The sequence below is a fragment of the Coloeus monedula genome (genome assembly GCF_965178545.1).
Source record: "Coloeus monedula genome assembly, chromosome: 5".
In the NCBI taxonomy this organism is placed as follows: Eukaryota; Metazoa; Chordata; class Aves; order Passeriformes; family Corvidae; genus Coloeus; species Coloeus monedula.
The window spans coordinates 53,067,663-53,093,168 of NC_138785.1; the positions used below are offsets into that span (position 1 = coordinate 53,067,663).

Genomic DNA, 25,506 nt, shown 5'->3' on the forward strand with positions numbered 1-25,506 from the left:
TTGAGACTTTAGGAATAAGTAGACTTGGTAAATACAGTATTACTCAAGTCTCCAGTAAGTTTAACAGTGAAACTATAGTTTGCTCTTTCAGCCTTTACTATATCTGAGCAGAGGTAAGAAAGACACAGGTACACAAAGAGACACACAAAACCAGTCCAGGGATATCTGATCAGAAGTAACTCTCTAGGATTTGGCCACTGTGGATCCTCAGCCTCACTGGTAATCCCTGCCTGAAATACATCCTTTGACTGAGAAAGAATCAGGCCCATGGAGGTAGGATGAAGACACAAGCTGACATGTTATCCACTGCCCATGGACATGGGCTAATTGCTGTTACAATAACAGACTCACAAGAAAAGAGACATGGGTGTCCAGCAACCCAACTGTTAAAAGTAGGGTCCTATGCCCAGGTAGGTAATATAATGCAAAAGGAGGAAAATGAACATAATTTGAGACAATATGCAAGAAATAAAAGTGCAAAACCAATTGTGATAAATATAGAATTGTTACTAGATTTTGTTTCTTTTAGGTCTTGCCATGTTATTTATTTATTTATTTATTTAATGTGGAAGAACTAATAAAAAAAGACCTGTGCACTCATAATCAAAGTTTAGTTATCCACCAAAATTTGATTTTTCAAAGAGTGATCCTACTCTTCAGCAAAGCTACATCAACAGAAAAAGAACAAATTGGAAAAATTTGCTCTGTGCTTGATTTTGTTTTAAAACAATTCCTATTCCTGGGTTACATTCCCATCAAACTATATTCCCTAAGTATTTGAAAAGTCCTTTAAAAAAAGGGCTTTTTCATCCATATTAAATAATAGCCTTGGATGTAGGAAGAAGAAAATATCCAATTTAGAAAAGCAGGGATCAAATTATACATTTAAATCAAATTACCCTTTAGCAGATATACATGTTCTTTTCAGAATACCTTAACAGTGTTGCATAGCTGATAACAAAGGAAGTGGACTTTGTTCTGCTAGGAAAAGAGATTAGAGAGTGTGGTGCAGATCCAATAAGTTCTGTCTATATACTCTGCATATAATGCAAAGCTCAGTATGTGACAAAGAATGTATTTTGGTGTGATCTATTCATATTTGAAAATACATGTAATGGTTTTTCTTCCCATTGCTGGTATTATAAGGCCCAAGTAGAAAAGCAATAATAGTATAAGAAAAACTAAGAGATTGCTACAGAGGCACTGTGCCACAGAATTTACACCATATGTTCATGTAAAGGCTTCATTTAGCACTCTATTACAGTGACCAGTGCTGGAAAAAAGACATAATCCCTTTGAAATACGTAATTGTGAAGTAACATGGTTAAAAAAAGCTATCTCTCTCTAAGTGCAGTCACAGCACTTGAATTTAAGCAATCTTAGCTACGAATCAAGAGCTCAAGAGCCTCACATTAGGAAAAGCAAAACTCCAGAGCTGAGGAGGGAAGGAAGTCTGAGCCTGTGCTAAACCCCTGTATGGGGGCCATCTTTATACCTATACTCACTTAAATGTATGGTGAAACTGGCTAAGTTGGCCATTAAAGTCAGCTTAGTTTCTGTGGAGCATTCAGGCACCCACTGTTGAAAAACAAGTTATGTTCTAGGATAGAACTAATACACAGATCATGAGTTCAGGGTGCTAACGGTGGTTTTCTCATTTCTGAGCCTGATCTATGCCTAGTTGCATAGCCACAGCCTTTGGTTATCTTTGTGACCTGTGGGGAAAAAAGAAAAAGCAAGTGATATTCTTTTAGTTTAATTTGTGATAACTATTTGTAAGCAGTTTGAACAATATTCCATGGGAACAAATCATCTATCAAAGAGACTGCAGACTGGGACTTCGAGTTCTTTACTTTGGCGTGCAATGTCCTCATGTTTGGAATGGCAAGAGGAACTTCTAGCCCATCTAATCTGTTCTTTACTACTTGAGCACAGACCTACAAAATACAGTGAGAATGAAAGAGAAGATAAAAATATCAATACATACTCTCAAATCCATATAGTGTATTATCCTATTTACAGTCTTCTACAAGAAAGAATCTTGGAAATCCATCTGAAAATCTACTCTGTCTGAAATCCACATTGAACTGTAAAATGCATAAGTAATAACCTAATTATAACCTTTATGAAAAACTAGTTCTTGAAAGAAAAATGCCTTTTTCATGTGACCAGCAATAGTATTTTGTAGTTATTAAACCTAGAGAAAAATGTAGGCTTTTCTATCCAATATTGAAGTAACACTTATTTAATTGCAATCTTAATTATATTTTAGAAAGGGAGAGGCTGTAGAAACATGACATGAAAGTGTTGTTTTCACTTGATAGTATTTCTTTTCATAATGATAAAGTCCCAGTCCATTATACTGCTGTCCTCAATACTGGAGTTAGACCTTCATTGCTCTTAAGAGATAACTTTAGTACAAAGAAATGTTTGAAGGAAGCATGAAATTCTCTGTAAAGAATAAGGTGAAAAAGATAGAAGGAACTATCTACATGTAGAATGTTGTGCTATCATCAATTTCAGTGGACTTTGTAACATAAGCTGAGTATTTGAATGAGATTTCTTAAATGGCTATCTAATGCAAAATTATAGGCAGAATACTTAATGCCATTCTTTGTTTATCTACAATAACTAAGATTACTGGTAATTTCAGTACCACCTGGTACTACCCAGTTTGCTTGTTTACTTTAAACAGTTAGTATTTTACATTTGAGGCTGTTGCTCAATTTGCTATTTAGAAAAGAGACAGAAAACTAAGGAAACTGTTTGTGAAATGGGGTGTATATAGTAAAACTTCAAAGACTTGATACGTCTCACCTTCTAACTTAACCTAGTAATAATTTCTACAAGAAATTATTCATGGACAGATGGGGTATCTTCACTTTGAGTTTTCTATTAAAGTGTTTTTTGCATTTACAGTCAGCCTCCAGTTTAGCACTTTTTGGAGCATCAGAATGCTGGGAAGTGAGTCAGCTATCATGAGGTGCTTTCTTCAGTTGGGCAGAAAGCAGTGAGGAAAAGAGAAAACAGAAGAGAGAGAACAGGTTGTCCAGAGAAGTTATTTCAGAGAACACTATCCCTGGAAGTGTTCAAGGCCAGTTTGGATGGAGCTCTGAGCAACCTGGTCCAGTGAAATGTGTTCCTGCCCATGGCAAGGGGTTGGGACTAGATGATCTCTGAAGTCCCTCCCAACTCAGTCCGTTCTACAATTCTATGATTCTATGATAATATGTTTCATCAGACCTAAATAACAGTATGAAAGTGTATTTAACGATAGACAATTTCAACTGTGAATTTACTATGGAAATTTTTTCCTCTAGAAATAGTTCTGTGATGTCTACTACATTTCATTACTTTCCGTTACAAATTTGCTTAAGCAACAAGTAAAATGGAAGAGAGAAGGAAGTGCTTGAAATGGTGACCCTTAAATCTAATAACATCTTTAGAGGTGTCAAATGTGGTTTCTGTTGAGTTCGAGTAAGCCAGTGCTGTGGAGATAAAATCTTAATGATGTGTGATTCATTACAATTCAATGAACTGTGCAAAAGATAAATATGGGAAAAAAATGTAGCACTTTGATGTGCAGGAAATTTCCTCAGAGGGATTTGTTTTCAAATAAGTTAAAGAATGCTCCATTAAGCTTCTCAAAGATGACAGGAAGCTATGTCAAGGTAACTAGATTCCCTAAATGAGAGCAACAGCAAAGAAATAAAAAAACCCTGAACATGCCACATGCTTTGAAGATGCATTTGTATTCAAAATCGACTTGAAAACCTTTAAATATAAATGAGAGACAGAAGTGCTAGAATGAGGTCCAACTTGGAACACAGGTACTCTGGAAAAAAGTATTAAAGCCACTAGATTTAGATTTTCTAGTGACAGATTTCTTGGAGAAACCCTAGTCAGCAACTAGAACGAGATATTGATGCCAGGTATTTTTAATTTTATCTTTTTTTTTCTTGGTTAGATGCCTTTCATTTGCAGCAAGAGCTTAACTTCCTTGCATTGCTAGAATAAATTGTCTGCTTTCAATTCTAGGCTTGTGAATTCAATAAAGCAGTACTGCAGACAAAATTCTCAGCTTATCTGTAGGTTAAAACATGCACTAATCCTTAGGGAAGTGGGGGATCACCAACCCATAGGGCTGTATCCAGAGCTTTGGGTACAGGCCCAGGACAGGACTTGGAGTGCGTTAGTCCAGGCAAGTACCTGCCAGTATTGTGTGCTTCGGCAAAAGGCAGCAGCAGATAGAGCTTTCTTAACTTCCTGGAACCTCACGTTGTCCCAAAGAATGCATTTTGAATTGCTATCTTTGCAGACTTGTGTTGAAAGTGAAGTTCAAGGTTTCTAATTCACTCATCACCACTACATGAGAGGTGCTAATTAGAGCAAATTTTACAAGTTTGTATTTGTTGGTTTACAAGTAGATTTATGACAATAAAGAGTGTGTCAATTAATCTCATAACTTCTTGAGAGAATTTTGCATGTGCAGTTGAGTGCCATATGCAATATGTAAGTCAAAAAATTCATTCAGACTTAACTGTCACTGGAATTGGTAAAGGAAAGAAAAACATCAGTACATTGGAAAAGTAACTATTAAAAAGTACTCTGTGGGATCACTTTTACGCATTTGTTTCAAAAGTCATATATCAATATCAAAATAGCTAAAGGGACTACTTCATGAGTCCCTCAGTAGTTTTAACAAAACATAGACTGCATTAAGGTCAAACTTATAGCCATTAAAGAAAGATGATAAAACTGAATGTCATTGTGTTATCATACCTGTATAAAATTGCTTTAATAGCTTATAAAATGGTAGTCTAAAAATCCATCATATGGTACAGGGAACCATCTTATGATGCTTCCTGGAAATCAAACTGACTATTAATTACATTAAAATATGGGGTATGGGTCAAACTGGCTTACAGGTTTGAGTAAAAATGGAGGTTGGTGTCCAGTATGACATACAAAAGTGACTGACTTATAATACATTGAACCAGTGACTTAGAGGAATCCCAAAGACACATAAACCATTGATAGCAAATGCAAAAACTGAACTTAACTCTAGTGCTTATTATTAACTGCAGTCCTATCATTTTTCTGAAGTTTTGTATCTTTTTGTCTTACCCTGATTGAAATATATTATGACAGAACTCTTATGAAAATTGTAATGCGTTATTTAATTTCCAAGGTTAGTATTCCTGATATTTTATTAACAATAATATCAATGTTACACTATAACAATAATAGTGAGGCTCAAATCATAAAAGGCCTAGATATTTACCTGCTGGTTATTTGAAGTGTAGCTAACATTTCATTTCTTATGATGCTTCATAAGCTCCAAAATCTAAATATTTAACCTTCTCAACACCTTGAGGAGACTGGCAGATTAATTTTATTACCTCTTCTTTGAAGAGGAGTAAATGAGACTGAACCAATTGCAGAAGACCAAGTTCAGAACTTAGACCTTGCTTGGACTGTGTTCAATAAGAATATGTGGGTTGTTTGGTTTTTTTCCAGGAGAAAGTGAAATAATCTCATTAAAAGTCATAACTAAACTCAGGTCTGCTGTGCATTTTTAGGTAGCTGACAAACTTCATGTAAATATCAGACCTACTTGTAAGACATCCATAAAGGAGGGAGTAGCAGTTGTTTCCCCTATTTTATCTTATCAATTGGCTGTTTGTGCAGTTGGTTTTGTAGTTCTTAAATAGAATAAATATACAGCAAATAGAACTGATCTATAGTTTAAAAAATATACATGTCTAAAAATTACAATATTTGAAATTTGGAAAATGTCTGACTAGTTTGAATCAGTTTCATTAGAAGCTCAATGAACAATGAGAAATGTGGCAAACATCTATTCTTACATATGACAAACCACACAGTGTGGAAATCTGGGATATATTCATATCCTAAGGATTAGTTCCTGTACAGTTTGATGATATTATTCCATCTTTACTCAAACACAGACTTACAGGGTTATTCTTACTGACTGATGATAAAAAAAACCAGGTCAATATCAATCACTGGAAAGCAGGCTTTTTAAGGGGTTTTGTAATGATAAATATGAGCTGGAAGGTATTCTTAGCATGTTTACTATGAATGACCTTATATGGTTAAATGTATTTTAGAATACTAAAGCCCTAATGTCTTTCAGAGAATAGAGCAGAAGTCATGCAGCTCCTATTTATAATTAATTTATTGACTGAAATTTTGTCTTGCTCTACTAAAAAAAACCTGCCTACCTAACACTTTTTCATGACAACAACATAGAAACCCAAAGGAAGAAGAAATTATCAGATAACAAAATCTCTGCAGCTTTCAGGCCTATCAGCAGATTTTTCAAAACTCAATCTTATCAACAAGTTATACTCTGCCTTATGTCATATCTGAATTACACCAAAATTAGTAAGATGCAATTTCCTGCTGGATTTTTGTAAGACTTTTTTTTTTACTGTAGTGTTAGAAAGCTGCCATTCCATGCTCATCAGAGAACTATATGCTGTAGATAAATTAGAGGCTGAGAGCTTTCTTAAAAGATGATATATTATGCCACTTGATTTCTAACAAAGAGTAAAACACCATATATTAAATTATACTACTTTATTTCTAACAAAGAATAAAACATCCTATGTGTTTGTGCGGTATTGATAATGTAATTTAGACATACACAAAAAGTCAAGAAAAGCCCCTAAACCCCTAAAAGCACAATGTGGCTTAAAATGATCTTGTGTATATTGCAATTTGTCTGGACATAATGCAAACAGAAAAAAGTAAGCACAACTGGGTATGTGTTTAATGCTTATTTCTCCCATTCCTCACCCTCTCCCAAAAAAAACCACTGAAAAAAAATTATCTCAGCTCTTGTATTCCTGTATTGTGGTCAAGGAAACTGTGTAAGTAAAACTCCTGAGACACAGTGTGTAAGTAAAACTCCTGAGACACAGTGTGTCAGGGTGCACTGTCATGTTGTGCTCTGAGGGAAGATACCACTGCTGCACAAGTATAAATGTGTTGAGGGCAATCTCTTTCAGTGAGCTCCAAGTGAGAGTCTGACACCCTTTTTTAAGGACAAATGCTGAGGGGACCATTATCTACAGTCTCTGCCACTGGTCCAGTGACATGGGCAAATCACATGGGTCCCTGGCAGAGGAAGAAAAGTGGGCTCTAGGGAAAGACTTGAGAATTTCTTGACAGAGAAGAGAGAAGAGCTCAAGGGTATTAATCAATGACCATACCCTTAGACTTGCAGGAAAAAGAAATTCTAGCCCACCACAAACTGCTAATTAACAGAATTTTTGCATGGTGAGGTAAGCCTCGCGAAGGAGGCCAGTCTTTTGTTATTTACAGGGCCTGAATCTTTCAAATAGTTTAAGTTACTGTGGTTAAAATTCCTTTTCAAAGTCAGTATTCATTAGCATTCTTACTGTCCTGAAAGGAAGCTAGGCTTAGCTGGAAATGCTAGGCAAATCTGTGATCAGATGACTCTGTGAGTCATTAGGTTACAATTCAGAAAGGCTATGACACAAAAGGGTGTTAGTATACTTACCTCAATCACATCTGTGCACTCACTTGGTTTGGAAACATATCAGCCCCTTTGCAAATAATTGGGAATGACAATCCCTTGTCTGAGATAGACTCTGAAAAAGCATTAATGAAAGACAACCAAGAACACAATGTATTTCTTTAGATATAAAGAAAAAAGGCAAATCCAAAAATTTGCTTGCATTATACAAGTTTAGGAGGTAAAATTAACTGCATTTTTTTGGTACACAGGTATTTTTGTAACTAATACTTAGAACTTGCAGCTAGATTTTCAGAAGTGCTTGGGCACTGGTGGAATTGGTGCTGTAATGCTGAACTGCAAACTTCTAGTCTGGAAGTTTTGACTCTAAGTTGGAGAGTGAAAAAAAGCTGTTTGATTTCAAAATTGTGATCCTGAAACCTCACTTTAGTACCATGGCACTAACAGTTTTTAACAGCCCTGCTACTAGTAAGGCTATTAGTAAGTCTATTTTTAGTGTGTAGGAAGCGGTTTTAAAAAGAACCCAGGTTTACTTGCTCCTAAATTAGCACTTTAATAACTGGTGTCTTTTTCTCAGTATAGCTTTGCTTCTGTTTTGCTTCTGTAGAGTGAGTGGCAGACCTCAGACTTCAGCTGCAACACTGTAAGCCCTCTGGAGCCTCCTTGGATTTAAAGAGAAAATACCGGAATGACACTTCAAGAAGATGTGTATGTCCACCAGTGGACAACATTAAAGTACTTTCAGTATCATTTCGTGTAACAAAATGCTAGTTTCATCTGAGTGACTGTTTTTCACCGTCATGGGCGAGCTCCAAGAATACGGGAATTCTTAGAAACTAGTGAAAGCTTAGTAACTGTAGGTTTTTTTAAGCATGTGATCATAGCTGTATCACTACTGGCAGGCTGTCCTGCTTTCTCGCAGGTGGAGCGCTTGCCCTCAGCGTGGCTCCGCGTGGTGACAGAGGTGGCACCGGGACGCCCTTTGCCCACTGGCCTGGCAGCCTGGCCGGGGGGGTGGTGGGGACTCGCCGCCTGCCCAGCCCGGGCTGGGGAACACGGGACGCGTGAGAGGCGATGCGCTGGGGCACAGAGCACTCCGGAGCCGAAGCTTGCCTACGGGCTTCCCAGTGACTCCTCAGGAACTATGTGGCCCGGCCAGAACGCCCTGAGCCGCGGCGCGGCGGCGCGGAGGGCGGCGGGCGCTCCCGGCGCGCCCAGGTGCGGCCGCCTCCTGCAGCGGGGAGGGAGCTCCGCGGGCGCGGCCTGCCGGGGAGCAGCGCGGGGGTGGGGTGGGGTGTGCAGCCAGCCAGGCAGGAAGGAAGGAAAGAGAAAGCAAGCCAGAAAGTGAGAGAGCGGGGAGCCGGAGGGAGAACTGAAAACTGAAGCAATCTAAAGCCCCGCGCTTCGTTCCTCTGCCTCCCTGTCCCCGTCACCCGCTGGATTTTGCCAAAGGTAGGGCGGCCTCGGCGGGCGCGGCGTGTGCGCGGTTTCGGGCAGGGTCTGCCCGCCGGCTGCGCCCCGCGCGGGCCGCTCCCGGGCCGGGCCGCTCCCGGGGTGATGCTGCAGCTCCCGGTCCCGCCGGCAGCGAGCCCCGCGCTGCTGCTGCGCGCTGGCCAGAGCTGCCGGAGAGTGCACAGTGGTTTGGTACGGGGCTTGCCCCAGATCTCCGACAGATACCGGAGATGGGATCGGACTAGGAATAGCAGGTAGGCAGGTAGAAAATAAGGCGAGTATTGCTCTCTGTTTTCTTTCTAGCTTCAACTGTTTTAACGATTTGTATGTAAATGTCATGCTAAAGAGCAGTGCTTTAGTATTGTGTATTTATTTACTCTATGAGTTGTTTTTGTGAACTCAGACATGAACAGACCTCATGTTAGATGCCATTATATACCTGGAAATTTTATCAGAAAACTTAAGTCAAAGAAGCTGTAGGATGTCCTGGATCGAGAATACGAAGTGAAGGGTACAGCACCCGAGTGTTGCCACAGCGACTTCCCAAAGTTCCAATTCCACCTTCAGTTTGCTTATTCATGCCATGTAGTTCCTTACTCCAGCGACTCTGCAAGTTGTTCCACTGGAATTTCTTGCAGTTTGAGGTTTGACTCCGAGGTAACGAAGGTTGCTGAACCTTTTTCTAGAAGGCAAGTGTTCTGAAATTAAAAAGAAAAAAAAAAGGACAAATAGAGAAACATTTTGACAGAGGATGTGATTAAAGCTATTTTGTCATTATCCACTAGGTTGACCTGTGCTTACTAACTTCCTTGTATTGGTAAAGGCAGCAGTTCTATCGCAATTGTTGCAATCAGTATATATATATTTTTTTTTTCCATGCAGTCGATATGCTGATAGTATAATACAGGTTTTGGAAAAGATCTTTAATCTACAGTGCTTTTTATGTTAATCTTGTCAGTTTGTATGGAGTCAATTACAATGCGAAGATGAAATTCACTACTTGCAGATTTCATTCTGCTCCACGGTAAGGCCTGTTGTACTGTTTTATTTTGGTGTGGTTGGTTTTCGTTGTTTTTTTTTGTTTTTTTTTTTTTTTTTTCTGTTTTTTTTTTTTTTTTTTTTTTTTTTACGTATTTATTAGGATCTTATTATCTAGTATGTGGTTTAGCAGAAGTTGGGAGCAAGCCTGAACTTGCTTGTGTTTGTTGAACTGATTGCTCACAGTGTGATTATCTTGCCATGTACATCTAAAGGTTTGACAGTTTCTTCAGGCTTGTATCTGTATTGATATTAAAAAGGCAAAAAAACCCCCTAGTCCTACTTGAGTGTTTCTGTGTTCACCTATAACCTACTGTTCAAACATTTCTTTATTGAAATTTGGATTGCTTGCTTGCTTCAACAAAGATTTGTCTATCTCCCAGTCAATTTTGTCTTCAAGAAGTTTCAACTTGAAAGTCATAGAATGAAAGAATGTTAAAAGTAGTAGATACATCTCTTCAGAATGCTAGATGCAGGTGCTTACCCTGCATGTGAGGAAGGGTTCTGAGAGTTACAGTTGCCATTTTTCTTTGATGCTATTTAGCTGTCACTTTTAGTCAAAGAAAAGAACTATTAGGCCACTCTTAAGTTTTTTTGCCACTCCTTGTCTAAGTCCCTTCCATAAGATGGGAAAAGGAAGAAATCGACAATCAGTTTGTAAAGAAGTGTGAGAAATATCTTCTATGAAAGAAAGTTGGACGATCCCATAGAAAGCTTGGGATGTACGACACATTACAATTCATGCCCTGCTGAAACTTTTTCGTAGAAGAAAAGTCCAAATGGTTTTCCTTGTATTGCTTTTTCTACATAGTAGTTTAGGTGTTTTATCCCTATTTTGATAAAACTGAATGGTCAGGTGTCTTACAAGAAGTTTAAGTTTTTTTGTTTTTTTGTATAACCATTATAGCATTTTCCTATTTTTAGTAACCATGTTGGGAATGATGACTTTTGTCTTGCTTACCCTATTTAGGAGAATATAATACTACAACAAGAATCAATTTTAATTAAGCAAGTTCAAATTCCCCTTGTGGTTTTTTTTGTTTCTTTGTTGGTTTTTGGGGGGTTTTTTTGCTATTTATTTCTATGTAGGAAAAATCTATTTTGCCTTGCTTCTGAGAGAAGATTTGTTTTACGGAATGTATTCAACATTGCGCTCTAATGTTGTTTACTTAAATTTGTAGTGGTAGAAATATGGGTGTGAAAGAGTATGAATGTATTTGTACAAATGTGTATATGCCATATATATGCACTATAATTCTAATGCTGTACATTCTTTAGGATTTATTATGACTTATTTTGCAATCAAAGCTAAGGAGGAGATTAAATTATTTTTAAAATTTATAATAACCATATAAAACCAGATTAATATATTGAATAAGGTGGTCCTTGCGTTCTGCATTTCTTTATACTTCTCGAGTTCAAACCTCATAAAACATTTTAAGAAGTGATTCCGTATTTATGTTCTAGCCTGCAAAACATTCACCAGTGTGTGTAGATTTGTTTAGCTGTTTGTTATGTTAATCTTTCTATAAGTGGTGAAACCAAACCAGTTGTCAGTATAACCCTTTGCTTAGATTCACAAAATAATATGTGATCTTACTGGTATTTAACCAGTTCCATAGCTAGGCCAGATCTAGGCATGTCTTCATAAATCTTGACGGAGGCACTGACAGCTTCTGCCATAGACAACTACAGAAACAGAAAGTGGCTTGGGCGTTATCTTCCATCACTGTTGGCATTTTGTGGTCAAAATGTCTTCTCAGCAAGCAGTTCCTCCCTTCCTCTGCTACATGCTTTGTTCATAAAATACACAGCAAAGCATAATAATTCTTATGGATTTGGAAGCAAAGTTTGTTCTCTGCTAGGTAACCCTTTGCACTGGTGTGTGGTTTATACAAAGATGGCTTAGAATCCAAATAGCTGATAATACATGGCTATTTGAGTTCCTGAAGTGGCAACACTGGAGGTGTTCCAAAATAAGGTGTAGGCAAAGCTATTGCATGTAGAAAAAACAGTATTAAGATAGAGAAGAGAGAGTGTGTGTGTATATATATATATTTATATATATATATATATAAATATATATGTTTATATAAAACAGGTACATATTTATTTATAAATATATAGCTAAAACTACTTTCCCGGGTGTATTTTTCGTTATTATGAAAAGTGGGGAGATTGAGAAGATAATACTGTCTGAAAATGAACACTAACACCTTAGGGAAAAAATAGCCAGATGCTACCATGAAACCCAGAACTGTCAAGGAAGGTGGAAATGGCTGAGATAACGAGCTGCAACTGCAACTTTAAAAGCCTTAGACTGATATGCTAAAATTGTAGGGGTTTTGTATACTTGAATATGTGTGTGGTTTGGTTGTTGTTTTTTTTTTGTTTGTTTGTCTGTTTGATTGTGTTTTTTATTTAATTATTTGGTACCTGAAAGACTATTTTCTGGCCCAAAGAGTACCTGATACTTTTTTCCTAGCAAGTAATTTCTGTACTAATTTTCATTTCATTCTGTACTCAGAATCTGTGAATATATCTTCAACTTGTTAAGAGACTGTGTGTTTACATTTACATTTTCTGGGGTTTAGAGATGGGTGGAGGCCATACTGTTGAATTTTATCCTTTATGACTAGAAGCTGCTGTGAAAATTTTTTTAAAGGAATGATGAGAGTTTATATAAGTATACAAATTGGGATGGGACAAACGTAAATATGAACCTGGATTGTTAATCAGTTTAGAGCAATCCAAGGCTTTTTGAATTTAAATGACTTGGGAATCTTTAATTGAGGGTTAACTCCATAATAAAGTTAATCTCTTGAGAGTTTGATATCTGATTGACCTATAGAGTCCTCTCTCTAAAAGGTTTTAATTGTATCAATTTAATATTCAAGATAATAAATCAGTTCTCAGACTTGTGGGTAGGGATCAAAGCTGATAAAAATATTTACACAAAAATGAAGTTAGAGACTAGAGAGAATCCAATGACATTTTAAATAATGGAGCATTTATAGTAAATATACTATGTTGATTTTCACATCTTCCAGAAAAATGTAGGTTTGCTCATCTCATTTTTTCCTTATTATTGTGTCACATACATGTTTATGTAGTGTAAGTATGAAGAGTCTAGTTTTTTCCTTGGTTTTGCTTACCACTTTATGAAAGTGTGGGAGTAATTAAGATATTTATAAAATTTTGCAAGAAAAGACTTCTAGAGATTGAGGTAGTTATTTAATAATCTATTTCATAATCATAATAAATTACAATCACCAATAGCAGTGGTAACGGTTATGCTTCAGCAGTACATTATTTTAAATTTAGATTTATCTGTATGTGACTTTGGGTAATGAGGAGGGGCATAAAGATTTCTCTCTCCATTTATTTACTTCTACCTTTCTGAATAATGACTTAGATATTCAAAAGACATTGGAGGAATCTTAGAGGAAGAGGGTTTATTCTTGATAGAGGAATTGATATAGTAAAAATGTAGGCAATCTTTTAAGCTTCAATTCTAGATCATAAGTACTGCATTTTTTGCCAGAAAATACTTTGAAGAATTAGGTATCAATGCCTACTACCATGGATAAATTCTGGGCATAAGATTTCTCCTCTTTCTGATTGCTACTTAAGTCTTAATGCTCTTCCACTGAAGCTGCTCTTTCTTTTCCAGGCTGCTTAAGGCTAGTACCTGCATGCCAGGACAGCTGCTACAGTCAGCAGGTTTCCCTAAGGCCAAATTGTTCTTTATACAGAAAGAGAGAGGTGAAAAAACCTGTTGAGTGTTGCTGATCTTAAACCTTCTTTGAAGAAATATGATTTCAGGCTCTTCCAAACAGCTTCACAACAGTAGTATCTGGATTTTGTAAATTGTGAATTTAGATATGGCCGCAAGAGAAAGAATAACTCAAATAGATGGAATCTGGAGAGTGTAAGAGCTGAGTTGGAAGATACTAAGGAAAAACTCATGGACAGCCAGAACTTAAACTATGGGGTCATGCCTCTGCTGTTTTTGGTCAAGGGAAAAATGCTTCCTTGTCAGAGTTGAGATGCTGGTGGTTACCTGTTTCGTGTTCCTGCATGACAGTTTGTTTGAGGGGCTGGATCTACTGTTGCAAGCCCATTTTATTGACAATAGTACTTGTTCAGTTGGATTCTCAGTTGAAGAGGGCTTGAAAGCACTGTTCACATAGAATGCTCTAGATATTATTAGTCATTATTCCTTTGTTCCATTGCAAGTGTTTCTATGCTAAAAGGATTTTGAGATAAGGTAAGGGAGTAGAAGCCGTGTTCTATAGTTAATTGGTGCTAGTGTGGAAATAGGAAAGCTTTAGGTTCCAGTTCTGGTCTTGGGATAACTCTTTCTCTCCCTGATATCCAAGTACTGTGTAATAAGAGTGTGTGTGTAGATAAGTGGTTCATCTCTTCACTGTTCATCTTAATGTTTAACTACTATGTGTTTTAAGTCTGTATTACTTGTACTGAGACATTGATTTTGCTATTTTCTTGATATAGGCTAAGATAAAAGGGCGGGTTTACCCTTGTTGAAATTTTCATATACAAACAATTTAAAAATATTACTATTCAGGTGACAGGGAGTCTTTCACGATTTTATTCAACATAATTGTGAGGTTCAGGTAAGAATTTTTTTAATGTCCTTTTTATTTTCCATATGTTTTCAGTCTTTAAAAAAAATCGGTTTGAACTGAAGAAACTTGAAGAGGTGTCGTGAGGAAACGGATACTTTCTGCTGGCTGGTGGACACCAAATTTAAGAGAGTTTTCTTTCTAGTGAACATGCATGCAACCTGACTATTTCTACATGACTGTGTGGGGCAATATACGGAATGAAGTCATGTCATCCACAGGCAATGGCACTGATATTGAAGAATTTTTGGTCAACATTAACCTTGCACAGTATCTTCCTAACTTTAAAAAATATGGCTATAACATTGTGACAGATTGTGTGGGAATAAATAACAGTGTGCTTCAGCAAATGGGAGTGTTGCCTACAGGCCATCGCAGAAGAATTCTTAACCAGTTAGACAGTCTTTTGAAAATTGAAGGAAATTCTCTTTTCTGTGAAAATCTAAAATTCAAAGACTTGAAAGGCTTAGAAGAGAAGCAATATTCATCCTCAGATCAGGAGTCTCCTGTAAGCAATTCAAGCATAGATGGGACTGGCATGATACCTGCAACACCATCAGAAGAACTTCTTAAAAAATCTTATGTTGATAAGGAAAAGTTTGAACTTGCAGAGCAAAACTCAATGGAGGCTAATGATGATAGCTTTACAAATTTGGATTTTTCCCGTGTATACCAGAATTCAGACAGCATACTAAAAGCTGTCAGTCAAAGTAGAAGTGTCAAGATGAATACTCAGCCGGATGCATCACTGACAGAAGCTGCTGCATACCAAGCTGATGAGCACATGACTGGGTCCTTGGTGTTTCGTGATCCTCCTTCATTTGTTCGTACATGCGAGACAAAATGCAAGGAAAACAAACATCAGAGGTTTGCAGATCAGGGTGATTTATCTGATAGTAAGCCAGATTCTCCATTCTATAAGTTTAAAGGAGAAATGATAGACAATGACTTATATGATTCCTGTTCTCTAAACTGCATGAAAGTATTTCCAAGAGCAAGCCGATCTTTTATCTTAAGGCATCGACCTGTACCAGAAATTCCCGAATCAAGTAAAGTTCAAGCTTCATCAAGGTAATTGCTGCTCATTACTAATGAGAATTACTGTCATGGTAGAACTTATGGTTTGGGGTTTTTTGTTATTTTTTTAAAAATTTTTTTCATGTCCTTTTTTTTTTTTTTTGTTGTTGTGTGGATTTTTTTAGTATGCGGTGTAAATACACTGGATCTGATATGAATGTTGCCAAGTTAATTGAAGAAGAATTAAGCTTCAATGTAATTTAAAAGCAAAAATGAGAGTATAAAGGGAAATTTTAGAACAGTGTGTCCTTATAGCCTCCCCAATTTTCTCTGCATCTACATATTAACAAAGAAAGGAATCTTTATTGCTTTAGCTATAACTGTTAAAAACAAGTATATAAAGCATAAGCAAGAACTTTCTTCAAGATGGCTTTTGGGTTAATTTCTGAACTAGTAGTCATGTAATGTTAACTTTGGAGAGTGAAGGCAACCATTTTGTCATGTGTCAGCTTTTGCTGGTGGTCTCACAACAAGAAAACCTTAGTTTTTTATGATATTTGTAGTATAAAAATATTTTCGAGACATTCCAGCAGGGGAAAACAGCAGTGGAAAAGGAAGAAAAAAAGAGGATAGATGTGGAAGGTTTTCAGAGTTTATGGAATCTTTGAATTTTTTTCAAAATGTTCAAGTAATGTGACTGTGTGTTTTTCTTCCTTCAAAATGGTTGAGTTCATAATTTGAATCCACAAATTACTTTGTGGCACTTATTTTCTTGAATAAGCATTAGTTGTTGTAGCTTGTCTTGGAAAAATATGATAGAATGTTGAGGAAAATATCTGCTGTTGGGATTTAATTCTAGACCTATCTTAATAAAGGTGTAATTGTTTGAGTGTTAAAAATAATAGGCACTGAATATGTAGTCAATCACAGCACAGTATTACTGTAAGGCTATAAGCGAAAAATATCTCCACACAGGTTAATTTGTAATATTTTTGGATCTATTAAGTAAAGTTTTAGTTGTCATGCTTGCTAGCTGTCTTAAGCAGAAGAAAAATTAATGTGAAGGCATATGCAAAGTTTTGTTGGTGTAGCCATATCCAATTAGGTTGCACTTACTTTATTTTTTTTAAATTTTTTTGAACCACAAGCTATGCCTGGAAGGGACATGTCTAAGAATGCTTTGTATTTATCTTGGGTTTTTCATCTGCATATCTCAGCAGTTAGAAACATCATCGAGTTTATACATGCTCTAAATGCAGGGGTTTCCCAGCATTTATAAGTTTTTTTTGGTTACTGAAAGAAATCAAAATTAATCTTGTAATACAATTGTTTGAACTGGTGGAGAGGCAAAGATTCTTTGCAACAATCAGAGATTTTTTTGTGTGACTTAAAAACTGCTTCATTTATGTCTTCTAAATGACAAAAAATTTGTGCTCACTGAAACTTAAGTATACATATCTTTCAGTGAGGAGCAGATTCATGTTAACTTTTGAAGAGTGATTATCCCTACTTCATTTAATAGAGCTATTCATGCTGAGACAAAATGGGATTCTCAGCCTAAAAGATGATAATAACTACATACTAAAAGAGTATACTCTCACTGTCTTTTGAGGAACAATCATCCAGTTGAGAGAATATGCTGTATTTGTAATCTTCCCACCATTGGAGTAAGTCCTCCAAGTCCCAGTCTGTTAGTGATTGATATGTGACCGGGTCACTAACTTCATTACCCACCGTTTTGATTTGTGAGCTCCAGCTTCTTTTCTTGGTCTTTATGCTTCAGTTATAGCAATATGGAAATCCTGAGGGACCAGTCTGTCTGTGGAAGATTGAGGCCAAACAAGAACTTCACAGCAGAACTTAAACTTCACAGAAACATTCTTCATAACCTTTCTGACAACTTTTTATAGGGGCAGAGAACTAATGCAGAACTTTAAAATGGCATCATGCAAGCATCTTTAACCTCAGGAAAGACTGTGTCTTTTTTACAGAATTGCATAGACAAAAAGCCTCAACTGACAGATTCAGGCATTATTGAGAGATGCTGGTTTCATCCTTATTACATTGTATAAAGGCTGTTTCACAGAGGCAGAGAAATCCTGCTGAAATCTTCTGGGAAACTCAGCATTTCCTTCTAGTCATTCATGGATATTAGTCATTAAATTTTTATGCAAGGAATACTTTTCTCATCACCTTCTATGTGCCTTTAGCACAAAAAGTTCGTACAAGGTCTCCTTGTTCCCCATGGTAGGACTATGACCGTGTCATTTTTTATTGCTAATAATGCAATTACCTCTCTTGCAATTTAACTGCTTCCCTGTGCCTCACTTTTGCTCCTGGCTCTTGCCTGTAACAAAGCATGCTGGCAGCTGGAAAGACACCATAGCATTTTAGAAGTTGAAAATACTTTGGGTTTATTTCTTTTTTGAATTATGGCACTACAGTGTGGTATCACTGTAGTATTGGGGGGTGCAGAATTAAAAAAAAAAAGAAAAAAGTGATAATTACACAATGTTCTTAATAATGGTGTTATTGTGCAGATTTTAATACTGGTCTTTGTTGCTAGGTATTGGTGTGTAGTTATGCTAGGTTATTTTCAGCTAGACTTTTCCTTATCATATCATTATGAGCTCTCTGTTGTTAGAGAATTGGTAAAGATTGGTCAAAAGGTGTTTAAAACCACAAAGTGAAAAATTGAAGATTTTTGTAAGACAAAATAGTGAAAGCAATGCAAGGGATGGAACTAACCACTAATGTGTCTTTAGGACAAGATTAAAGATAATTAGTTTTGAAATAGTTTTAGCGGCCTTTGGATACTTTGGATCATGTCATCTAGCAGTCACTCTTCTGTAAAATAGTTACCATTGCATCATTCTGAGAAGCAATCTGTTCAAACCAAAAGCTGAAGCACATTTATAACACGGTAGACCTGATTTTGATACAGAGTAATATGCAGACAGAAATTTCAGACTGATGAATTCTATATTCTCTTAGATTTTTTGATGTCCCCCATCTTTGCTATTTGTGTTGTGCAGTAGTGGGGTTGTTCTGATTCTTTATTATGAGAAATAAGAAGAAATAGACCAAAATTCTGGACAACATCCTGCATGTGGGGGGAAAATATAAATAAGTAAAATAGGAAATTGTACTTGGCCTGAGCAGGCATCATTTGTTTTCTGTGGTTGGCAGATCCTATAGTTGGAATTTCTTGCTTGGAGCTGATATCCTTTGGACTCCATTTCTTAACATACAAGTGGTCAAGATTGCTAATGAGGTGCCAAGCTGGTGTTGCTGTGTATCTCTACTGTGTTCTGCCACACAAAATAAATTTTTTGGAAGAGAGAAGCTGCTCCCTCTCTTTTCCTGTGGTAGAATATCAACATCAATTTACCTCTGCTAGCAGTCTATGAACCCCAAAGCTTTAACACAGCATGCTAGAGCAGTTCTGATGTGTTTGCGTTATATGGGAGGGTTAGGTCTTGAGATGTATAGAAAAGAAAACATGTCTTGAATGAGTTTGAAAACAAAAGCTTCTTTCATTTAAAACACTCAGCAGAAGAATGCCAGTAAAGACTTTGAAGCACTGACTGCTTGCACTGACCTCCTTCCGTCCCTTTATTTGCAAGGTGACAGGAGTATGTTGAGTAAACCAGGTCGGTGCAAATTTTTAGCTTTCCAGCCTCTCAGCATTTAGCAAGACCAGTAACTGCCTCATCACATCCTTCCATCCTGTTTGTGCATAATTAGGGGTGCTAGAGAAGTGTATGCAGCCTGAGCTGCATCCGGTACCTCTTAATATATGACAATAAGGAGTCTTAATTGCCACAGTTGTAACTAAGTCAAAATTGAATAATAATTGAAATTATTATTGTATCTATGAAAATTTGGCACACTATGTGATTGGCAGCCTGCTTGCACTAACCTCCCATTAAAGAGCAAAATAAAGAGTATCATCAATCTTCTTTGTGGTACTCAAATTTGAATGGAAAAAATTCAAGAGGAGTATTCACTTTTTGAAATGGCTAAGAAAAAGTCATAGATTGATATAAGATTTGTTTTCAATTTTTTTCCTCCAAAAGACATCTTCAGTATTTTTCTCTCCTTTAATCCAGATATTTAATTTGTACAATAACTAGCTTACTATTCTATTAAGCATTGAGAAATTATTAGCATCTTATAGCTTGCACTGTAGGTTTTTTATGACACATAATCTTTTAAGCAGATATTCAAAGTAAGCTCATTTCATGTATTTTTTATCTTGAGGTAGTTTGTAATTAACATAAATTAGAAATTTGTTTTCAAAAAATGACAAATAGATTGTATTTTTGAATGCTGGGAAAAAAGACTATAGTTTGCTTATTAGTAGGATTTTGTGCTTTGTATACATAAATGTAGGTGCATGATCAAAAAGAATACACAAGTCCTGAAAAGTATATGGATTTTTAAAAAAATGTGTTTTTTTTTTTTTTTTTTTTTTTTGTTGTTGTTGTTGTTGTTGGTTTGTTTTGTTTGGTTTTTGATTTTGTTTTTAAGCTGACTTGTTATTTTTCATTTCCTGGTGAAACTATCCATCCACCCTGAAACTAAGCAAAAGACTCACTCTTTTACATAAGGAAAACCCCATAATTTTGAAAGCTCTTCAAGTCAAAGCTGTTTATCTGTAACTCTTAATTTAGTTTAATGCTGCTAATACCCTTTAAAAGATACCGACCTGACAACAAAAAAATCTGATCTGTGTTGAAATACATTAGGTTAGGTTTTGGGGTTTTTTTTTAAGCATACCGAGTTCTTTAAAATTAGGTTAGTACAAGCACAGGAAGTTAGTTTGCTAATGGAGCTTCAAAAGGTGTAACTACATCAATTTTAGTAAAATGTACGATGAAACACAGATTTTTAAGGTATTTGCTGTGTATTTATTGTAATTATGACTCAGGAGAGTAAGCAATTATGTATAGGAACTAGGCCATAATCCTGCCCAGAATACTCACCCTGTGTTTTCTAAAACCAGGATTTTATAAAGTGGTCATTGGGGAACTGATTTTATATAACCTGGCTTCTATCTGAATTTAATCTAACAAATTTTTTTAGGCAGATTTAGGTATAGAATAAAAATTATGTAAAATAGTAGTTTGTGAAGCCTGCCTTCTGTCACAAGTAAACATCATTTTGTAGTAAGGATTAATTCAAGTTGGACTTCATGGCACAGTAGGTCTAGAGTTTTAAAAGTAGCTTATCTTAAAATAATACAATTTCTCAATATGTTAAGTGGGGAGACAGAAGTTAGGAGATTGATATTTTTAGAAGAAGACAATTGCCTTTGGCTTCAAAGGATGGAAGACCTACAAACTGTCAGGAAAACTGATAAGGAACTTACATGGCATTTATCAGACACAGACAATATTCTATAAGGATACACGAGAGCCTTTAGTACTCTTATTTTAAGCAGAGAAAATGAAATTAAGAGGAAAAATTGCTAATTATGTTAATGGAGGAATTCAGAGATTGACTGAAAAGACCTCTAATACAGACTGCTGGACTAGTGAAGGTGGGTTGGAAATTTTCTGATTCACACATTTTTCTTCCTATGTTCATAATATAAAGCAATCTTGGCCTGAAATATTAATGATAGCAATAGTATTGCACTGTACTTGAAATTACTGAAATAGGTGGGGCCAGCACAACACCACTAATAAGATAAATAAAATAATAAAACAACCTGCTGTGCAAGGAGATGCATTCTTACCCATGTATAAAATGTGTAGGGGTAGTCACAGGCTATTGCAATGCAATGTCACTTACCTCTTGGTTTTAAAACTTTGTGGGGGGAAATAATTCACCTTAGGAAATCAAACTTTTCAGCAATTTTTTTTCAGTGGTCGGGAGCATGTTTTGGCTCGATTCTCAGGCCCCTTATGAGTTTAATGTTAAAGTAGATTTTCATAGTACATCCTTCTTAAAATATAGTCATTGGTAATCATTGTGAAGGAGAAGGGAAGGAAAGGGTTGGGGAAAACTCTGGGATCTCCATTCTTCAAACAATTTAATCTAAATGTTTTGTAAGGTCAATTCAGAACAAAGCAAAACCCCATATTTGGGATCAGAGAAGTATTCAGTGTCATAAGGGGAGGAAAACATATTGTTGTGTGACTTTTTAAAATAAATCAGAAAATTTCCCAAGCTTAAAATCTGTTGTTTCTGTATTTGTACATAATTTTAATTGTTTAACTGTATGAGATGGTTTTGCTTATTTTCTGGGAAATTTCAATTAATGTTTTCATTCTGTGCTTTGTTTTGTTCAAGTTCCCTTCAGAGGAGAAGAAATGTGGACCTTGTAAATATTTCTTGCACTGGGAGGCAAATTACACAAAACAGTGAGTTAAGCATGCTGATATTTGCATCTTGAATATTAAGTAAAGAGAAAACTTGGACCAGTTGTCTAAAATTACTAACATAACTAAAATTACTTACATATTTTAAGAAATATTGGGCATCTTAAAGGTCTAGAAGAATTGATCTATGTGATAGCAGAGCATTTAATAACTTCTGCATTTTTACTTAGTTTTTGATTATGACCGAATAAAGTAAAAATTAGAAAATCTAGTCTTTAAGCTGCATTTATTTCAATATACTTTTTTTAGACTAGTGTTTTAAGTTTCTAAGATTAGATCCAGATTTTTTTAAACAGAGTTAACTTCTTATTAAAAGATATAAGGAGTATATTCCTGACTAATGCTGCTTAATTTGTTTGTAAGTGCTCATAGCTCCAGGAAATAACAGGAAATTAATTGTATTAAATAGTTTACTGAAGCATTTAGAAGTCTTGTGCAGTCAGCTGTAAAGTTCTTTCATACTCAGAAAATATGTCTTGTTTGAAGTTATGTATATGTATTTCAAGCAAATACTCAGTGACAAAATGAAGATTGTGCACAAAAGAGTTGTGTGGTGGTTTATTTTTGGCAGTTTTTTTAAAGTCAGAATAAAGAACACTTTGGAGCTATTGCTTCTTAGACTAGACAACTACAGGTTTTTTTATTTTAATGATGCACAGTAGAAAAGAAGAAAATGCCTTTGTGCAAGTTATATTCAAATTATGTAACAATAGTGATAATGTCTGTGGTGAAAAGAAAGTATCTGGAATTCACTTAGAAATGGGACATTGTTTATTGTTCCTCATAAGTTTTTTTTGAGAAGAACAGAGAAATTAGAAGCTGAAAAATCTGTGTCCCTGGTTGATTTTATTGACTTTAGCAGAGCATTTGTGACTCACAGTAGAGCACTGTGTGACTCTATTTATTTATTTATTTGCTTTAAGATACTTTCATGGAAGAAAAGCCACCCATTATCTCTCCATATGGGGAAACCTTTATTTGTGACAACGCTAAAGATGCTAAAGTAAGTTGAGAAACCTGAATGTATATAGGCTGTCTTCACTTTAATCTTCATGCTAGGTATTCCATACTGCCCTTAATTTTTTTTTCTGTGTTTTTTTTTAGTTGCCAGTGCTCTTTCTGTCTTTTTAGGTATATGCAAAGGGTTTATGACATAAACATAGGATGACTAATGACTTTTGTTAATCTCAAGAGACACTTTGTATGTTCAGTAGTTGTAGGAAGCTGTGGGGTGTGTGTGTTGGTTGTTTCTTTTTTTCTATTATTTTTTTACACCAACATAGGACAGATGACCAACTTCTTTTTTTTTTTTTTCTTTTAGCCCCAATGCCCAAAGCTGCCATATTTATGCTCTCAGGTACAATCCTTTGTGCATAATTGAGGTTAAGCTGTTGAAATTTGAAACTTAGAATTTACTAAGAAGGGTAAAAGTGGCTTTTTTCTCATCTGAGAATTGCAGATCAAGACTGGGCGTCTCTACACAGACTTTTGCATATCCTGTGAAAGCAGCTTGCACGTTAACTTAGGTGATATGATGGTCACATTTGACCACACCCTTTTTCAATTCGTATGTGTGACAGTTCTCAGGACTTTTTAGTTCTTGCATGGTATTTTTCATGCATCTCCTAAAATTCCTGTATACCCAGAAAGTCACTTTTCTTTTAGGATTCTCTGAAGTGATTGTTTTTGTGGAGGTCAGTAGTTGATGGTGTGAATGCCACAGATGACATGTGGACAGACTTCTGAATCCTGTGGAGGGAGATATGGGAGGTAAATTAGCTTAGTGAGGTATCTGCCAAATGCCGTGAATTTCCAGCTCCTGCTTCTGTCTCAGCAGGATGCAGACCAGAAATTGTTGATTCTGGGATTACTTACACTTTTTCCAGCCAGTCTTGAGCCACAGAATTAAAGATAACAGAAAATTATTTTATTCTGGTCTTCACTCTAATGTTTAATTTTTAAACTATTGTAAACTATTGACTAAAATAAAAACTACTCAAATGGATGTCTAGGGTTTCTTTCTCCCATTCCAGTTCCTTAAGAATTGATCAATAAAAGTAAATGGTTCAAATTTCATCTTCTAATGAGAGTAGTTTTATAGGAATAAAAGTAATCTCTTTTGATGCATACTTTCTTTTGGAAGTATACTATGCTTTTTGTTGTTGACTTTTTAACACAGTACACATGTTTTGGCTCGATTCTCAGGCCCCTTATGAGTTTAATGTTAAAGTAGATTTTCATAGTATCAAAATCATGCCTTGTCTTTCCTTCTTTTTATGTGCACACAAAGCTGACTTTTGAGTGTTCATTTTCTTTCCTTGCATGCAATTCCTGTCTGTGCTAGTTATTGTTGTCTGCACCAATGTCTTCAAAAATTCAAAATGCAACTTCTTTGTAATTATTTCAGTGGTTTTAGCTGATTTTCTAGGAAAAGTTTCCTAGCCCTCTTGTTACTTCTTAGCATTATTCTGTACATTTCATTGAAATGGTTGTTTATGAGAAAGCATACCCAGAGAGGTTGTCAGTACTCTTTCTTATCTTACAAAGGCACCAAGTGCAAAAATACCATGCTGTTAAACTGGAATAACTGCTTGAAACGAAATTGTTATTCCTGCTGGTTGTAGAATCATGATTAATGCAGTATATTAGAACATCCTTTACCTGGTCTGAAGATTTGGATTTTAATATCACTTTCATATATGTGAACAGTTTCTTGCATTATGTTTATCACATGCCTTTTGGAAACTTCATAGCCAATTTTAGTTCCACTAGCACTTAATTGCGGACAAAGGTCATAAAGAAGAGCTGTAAAACAAACATCCTGAGATGCATTTCACTTCCAGATTTTTTTCAGCAGAAGCAAATATCGTAGGAACAAATAAGAATATTTAGATAACTTTGTAAAGTGTATGAGATCTTAGAGTTTGTTGCTGCTGCTTCATGTTAAGTACAAGAGTATAGTTTGTCTATATAAAATGAAAGGTCAAGTTGTTATACTTACTGACTGAAATTTGTTCTAAGGGCTTGTAAGCTGGCCATCACCCTTCTTTCTGTTTCACTGGTGTAAAGAAAAGGCTTCTGTAGGCTTTTATGAAGGGAGTGCCTGTAGAAATAGGTAATGAGTCAGTACAGACTGGAAATAAGTGAGCATGAGAGAACAGGGGAATGAAGGTTGTAAAGAAAAGATGCCTTTGATTTGGGTCAGGAAGAAATACAAGTAGAAAGAGAAACCTCTGAAGGGCAACCTGAAGAAGGAACTGGCTTTTAAAATACTGATTTAAAAATAACACAAAAATCCAACTGTTTTAGTGCCATTTTATTGTTGTGTCTAACTAAAAGAGTCAGGTATATTAGAATTCCTTCAGAGGAAAACTGAATTCTAATGAGTTTAGGCCTCACAGGTGAAATACTGGCTTTATTTCTTGCTGTAGACAGA

The 25,506-nt window shown here is 35.9% G+C and overlaps 1 protein-coding gene across 1 annotated transcript in view; it reads left to right on the top strand.

Annotated features, from left to right (window-relative positions):
- Window positions 1–14,818: 14,818 nt before the first annotated feature.
- The window catches only part of ARAP2 (ArfGAP with RhoGAP domain, ankyrin repeat and PH domain 2), a gene marked incomplete at both ends in the record, with an annotated part of 115,096 nt that continues 104,408 nt past the window's right edge, over window positions 14,819–25,506 (top strand). Inside the window, 3 exons of the mRNA XM_082282253.1 lie at window positions 14,819–15,735; window positions 21,982–22,052; window positions 22,994–23,073. Coding sequence (XP_082138379.1) covers window positions 14,819–15,735; window positions 21,982–22,052; window positions 22,994–23,073 — 1,068 coding nt within the window. The remainder of the gene's footprint in view (window positions 15,736–21,981; window positions 22,053–22,993; window positions 23,074–25,506) is intronic.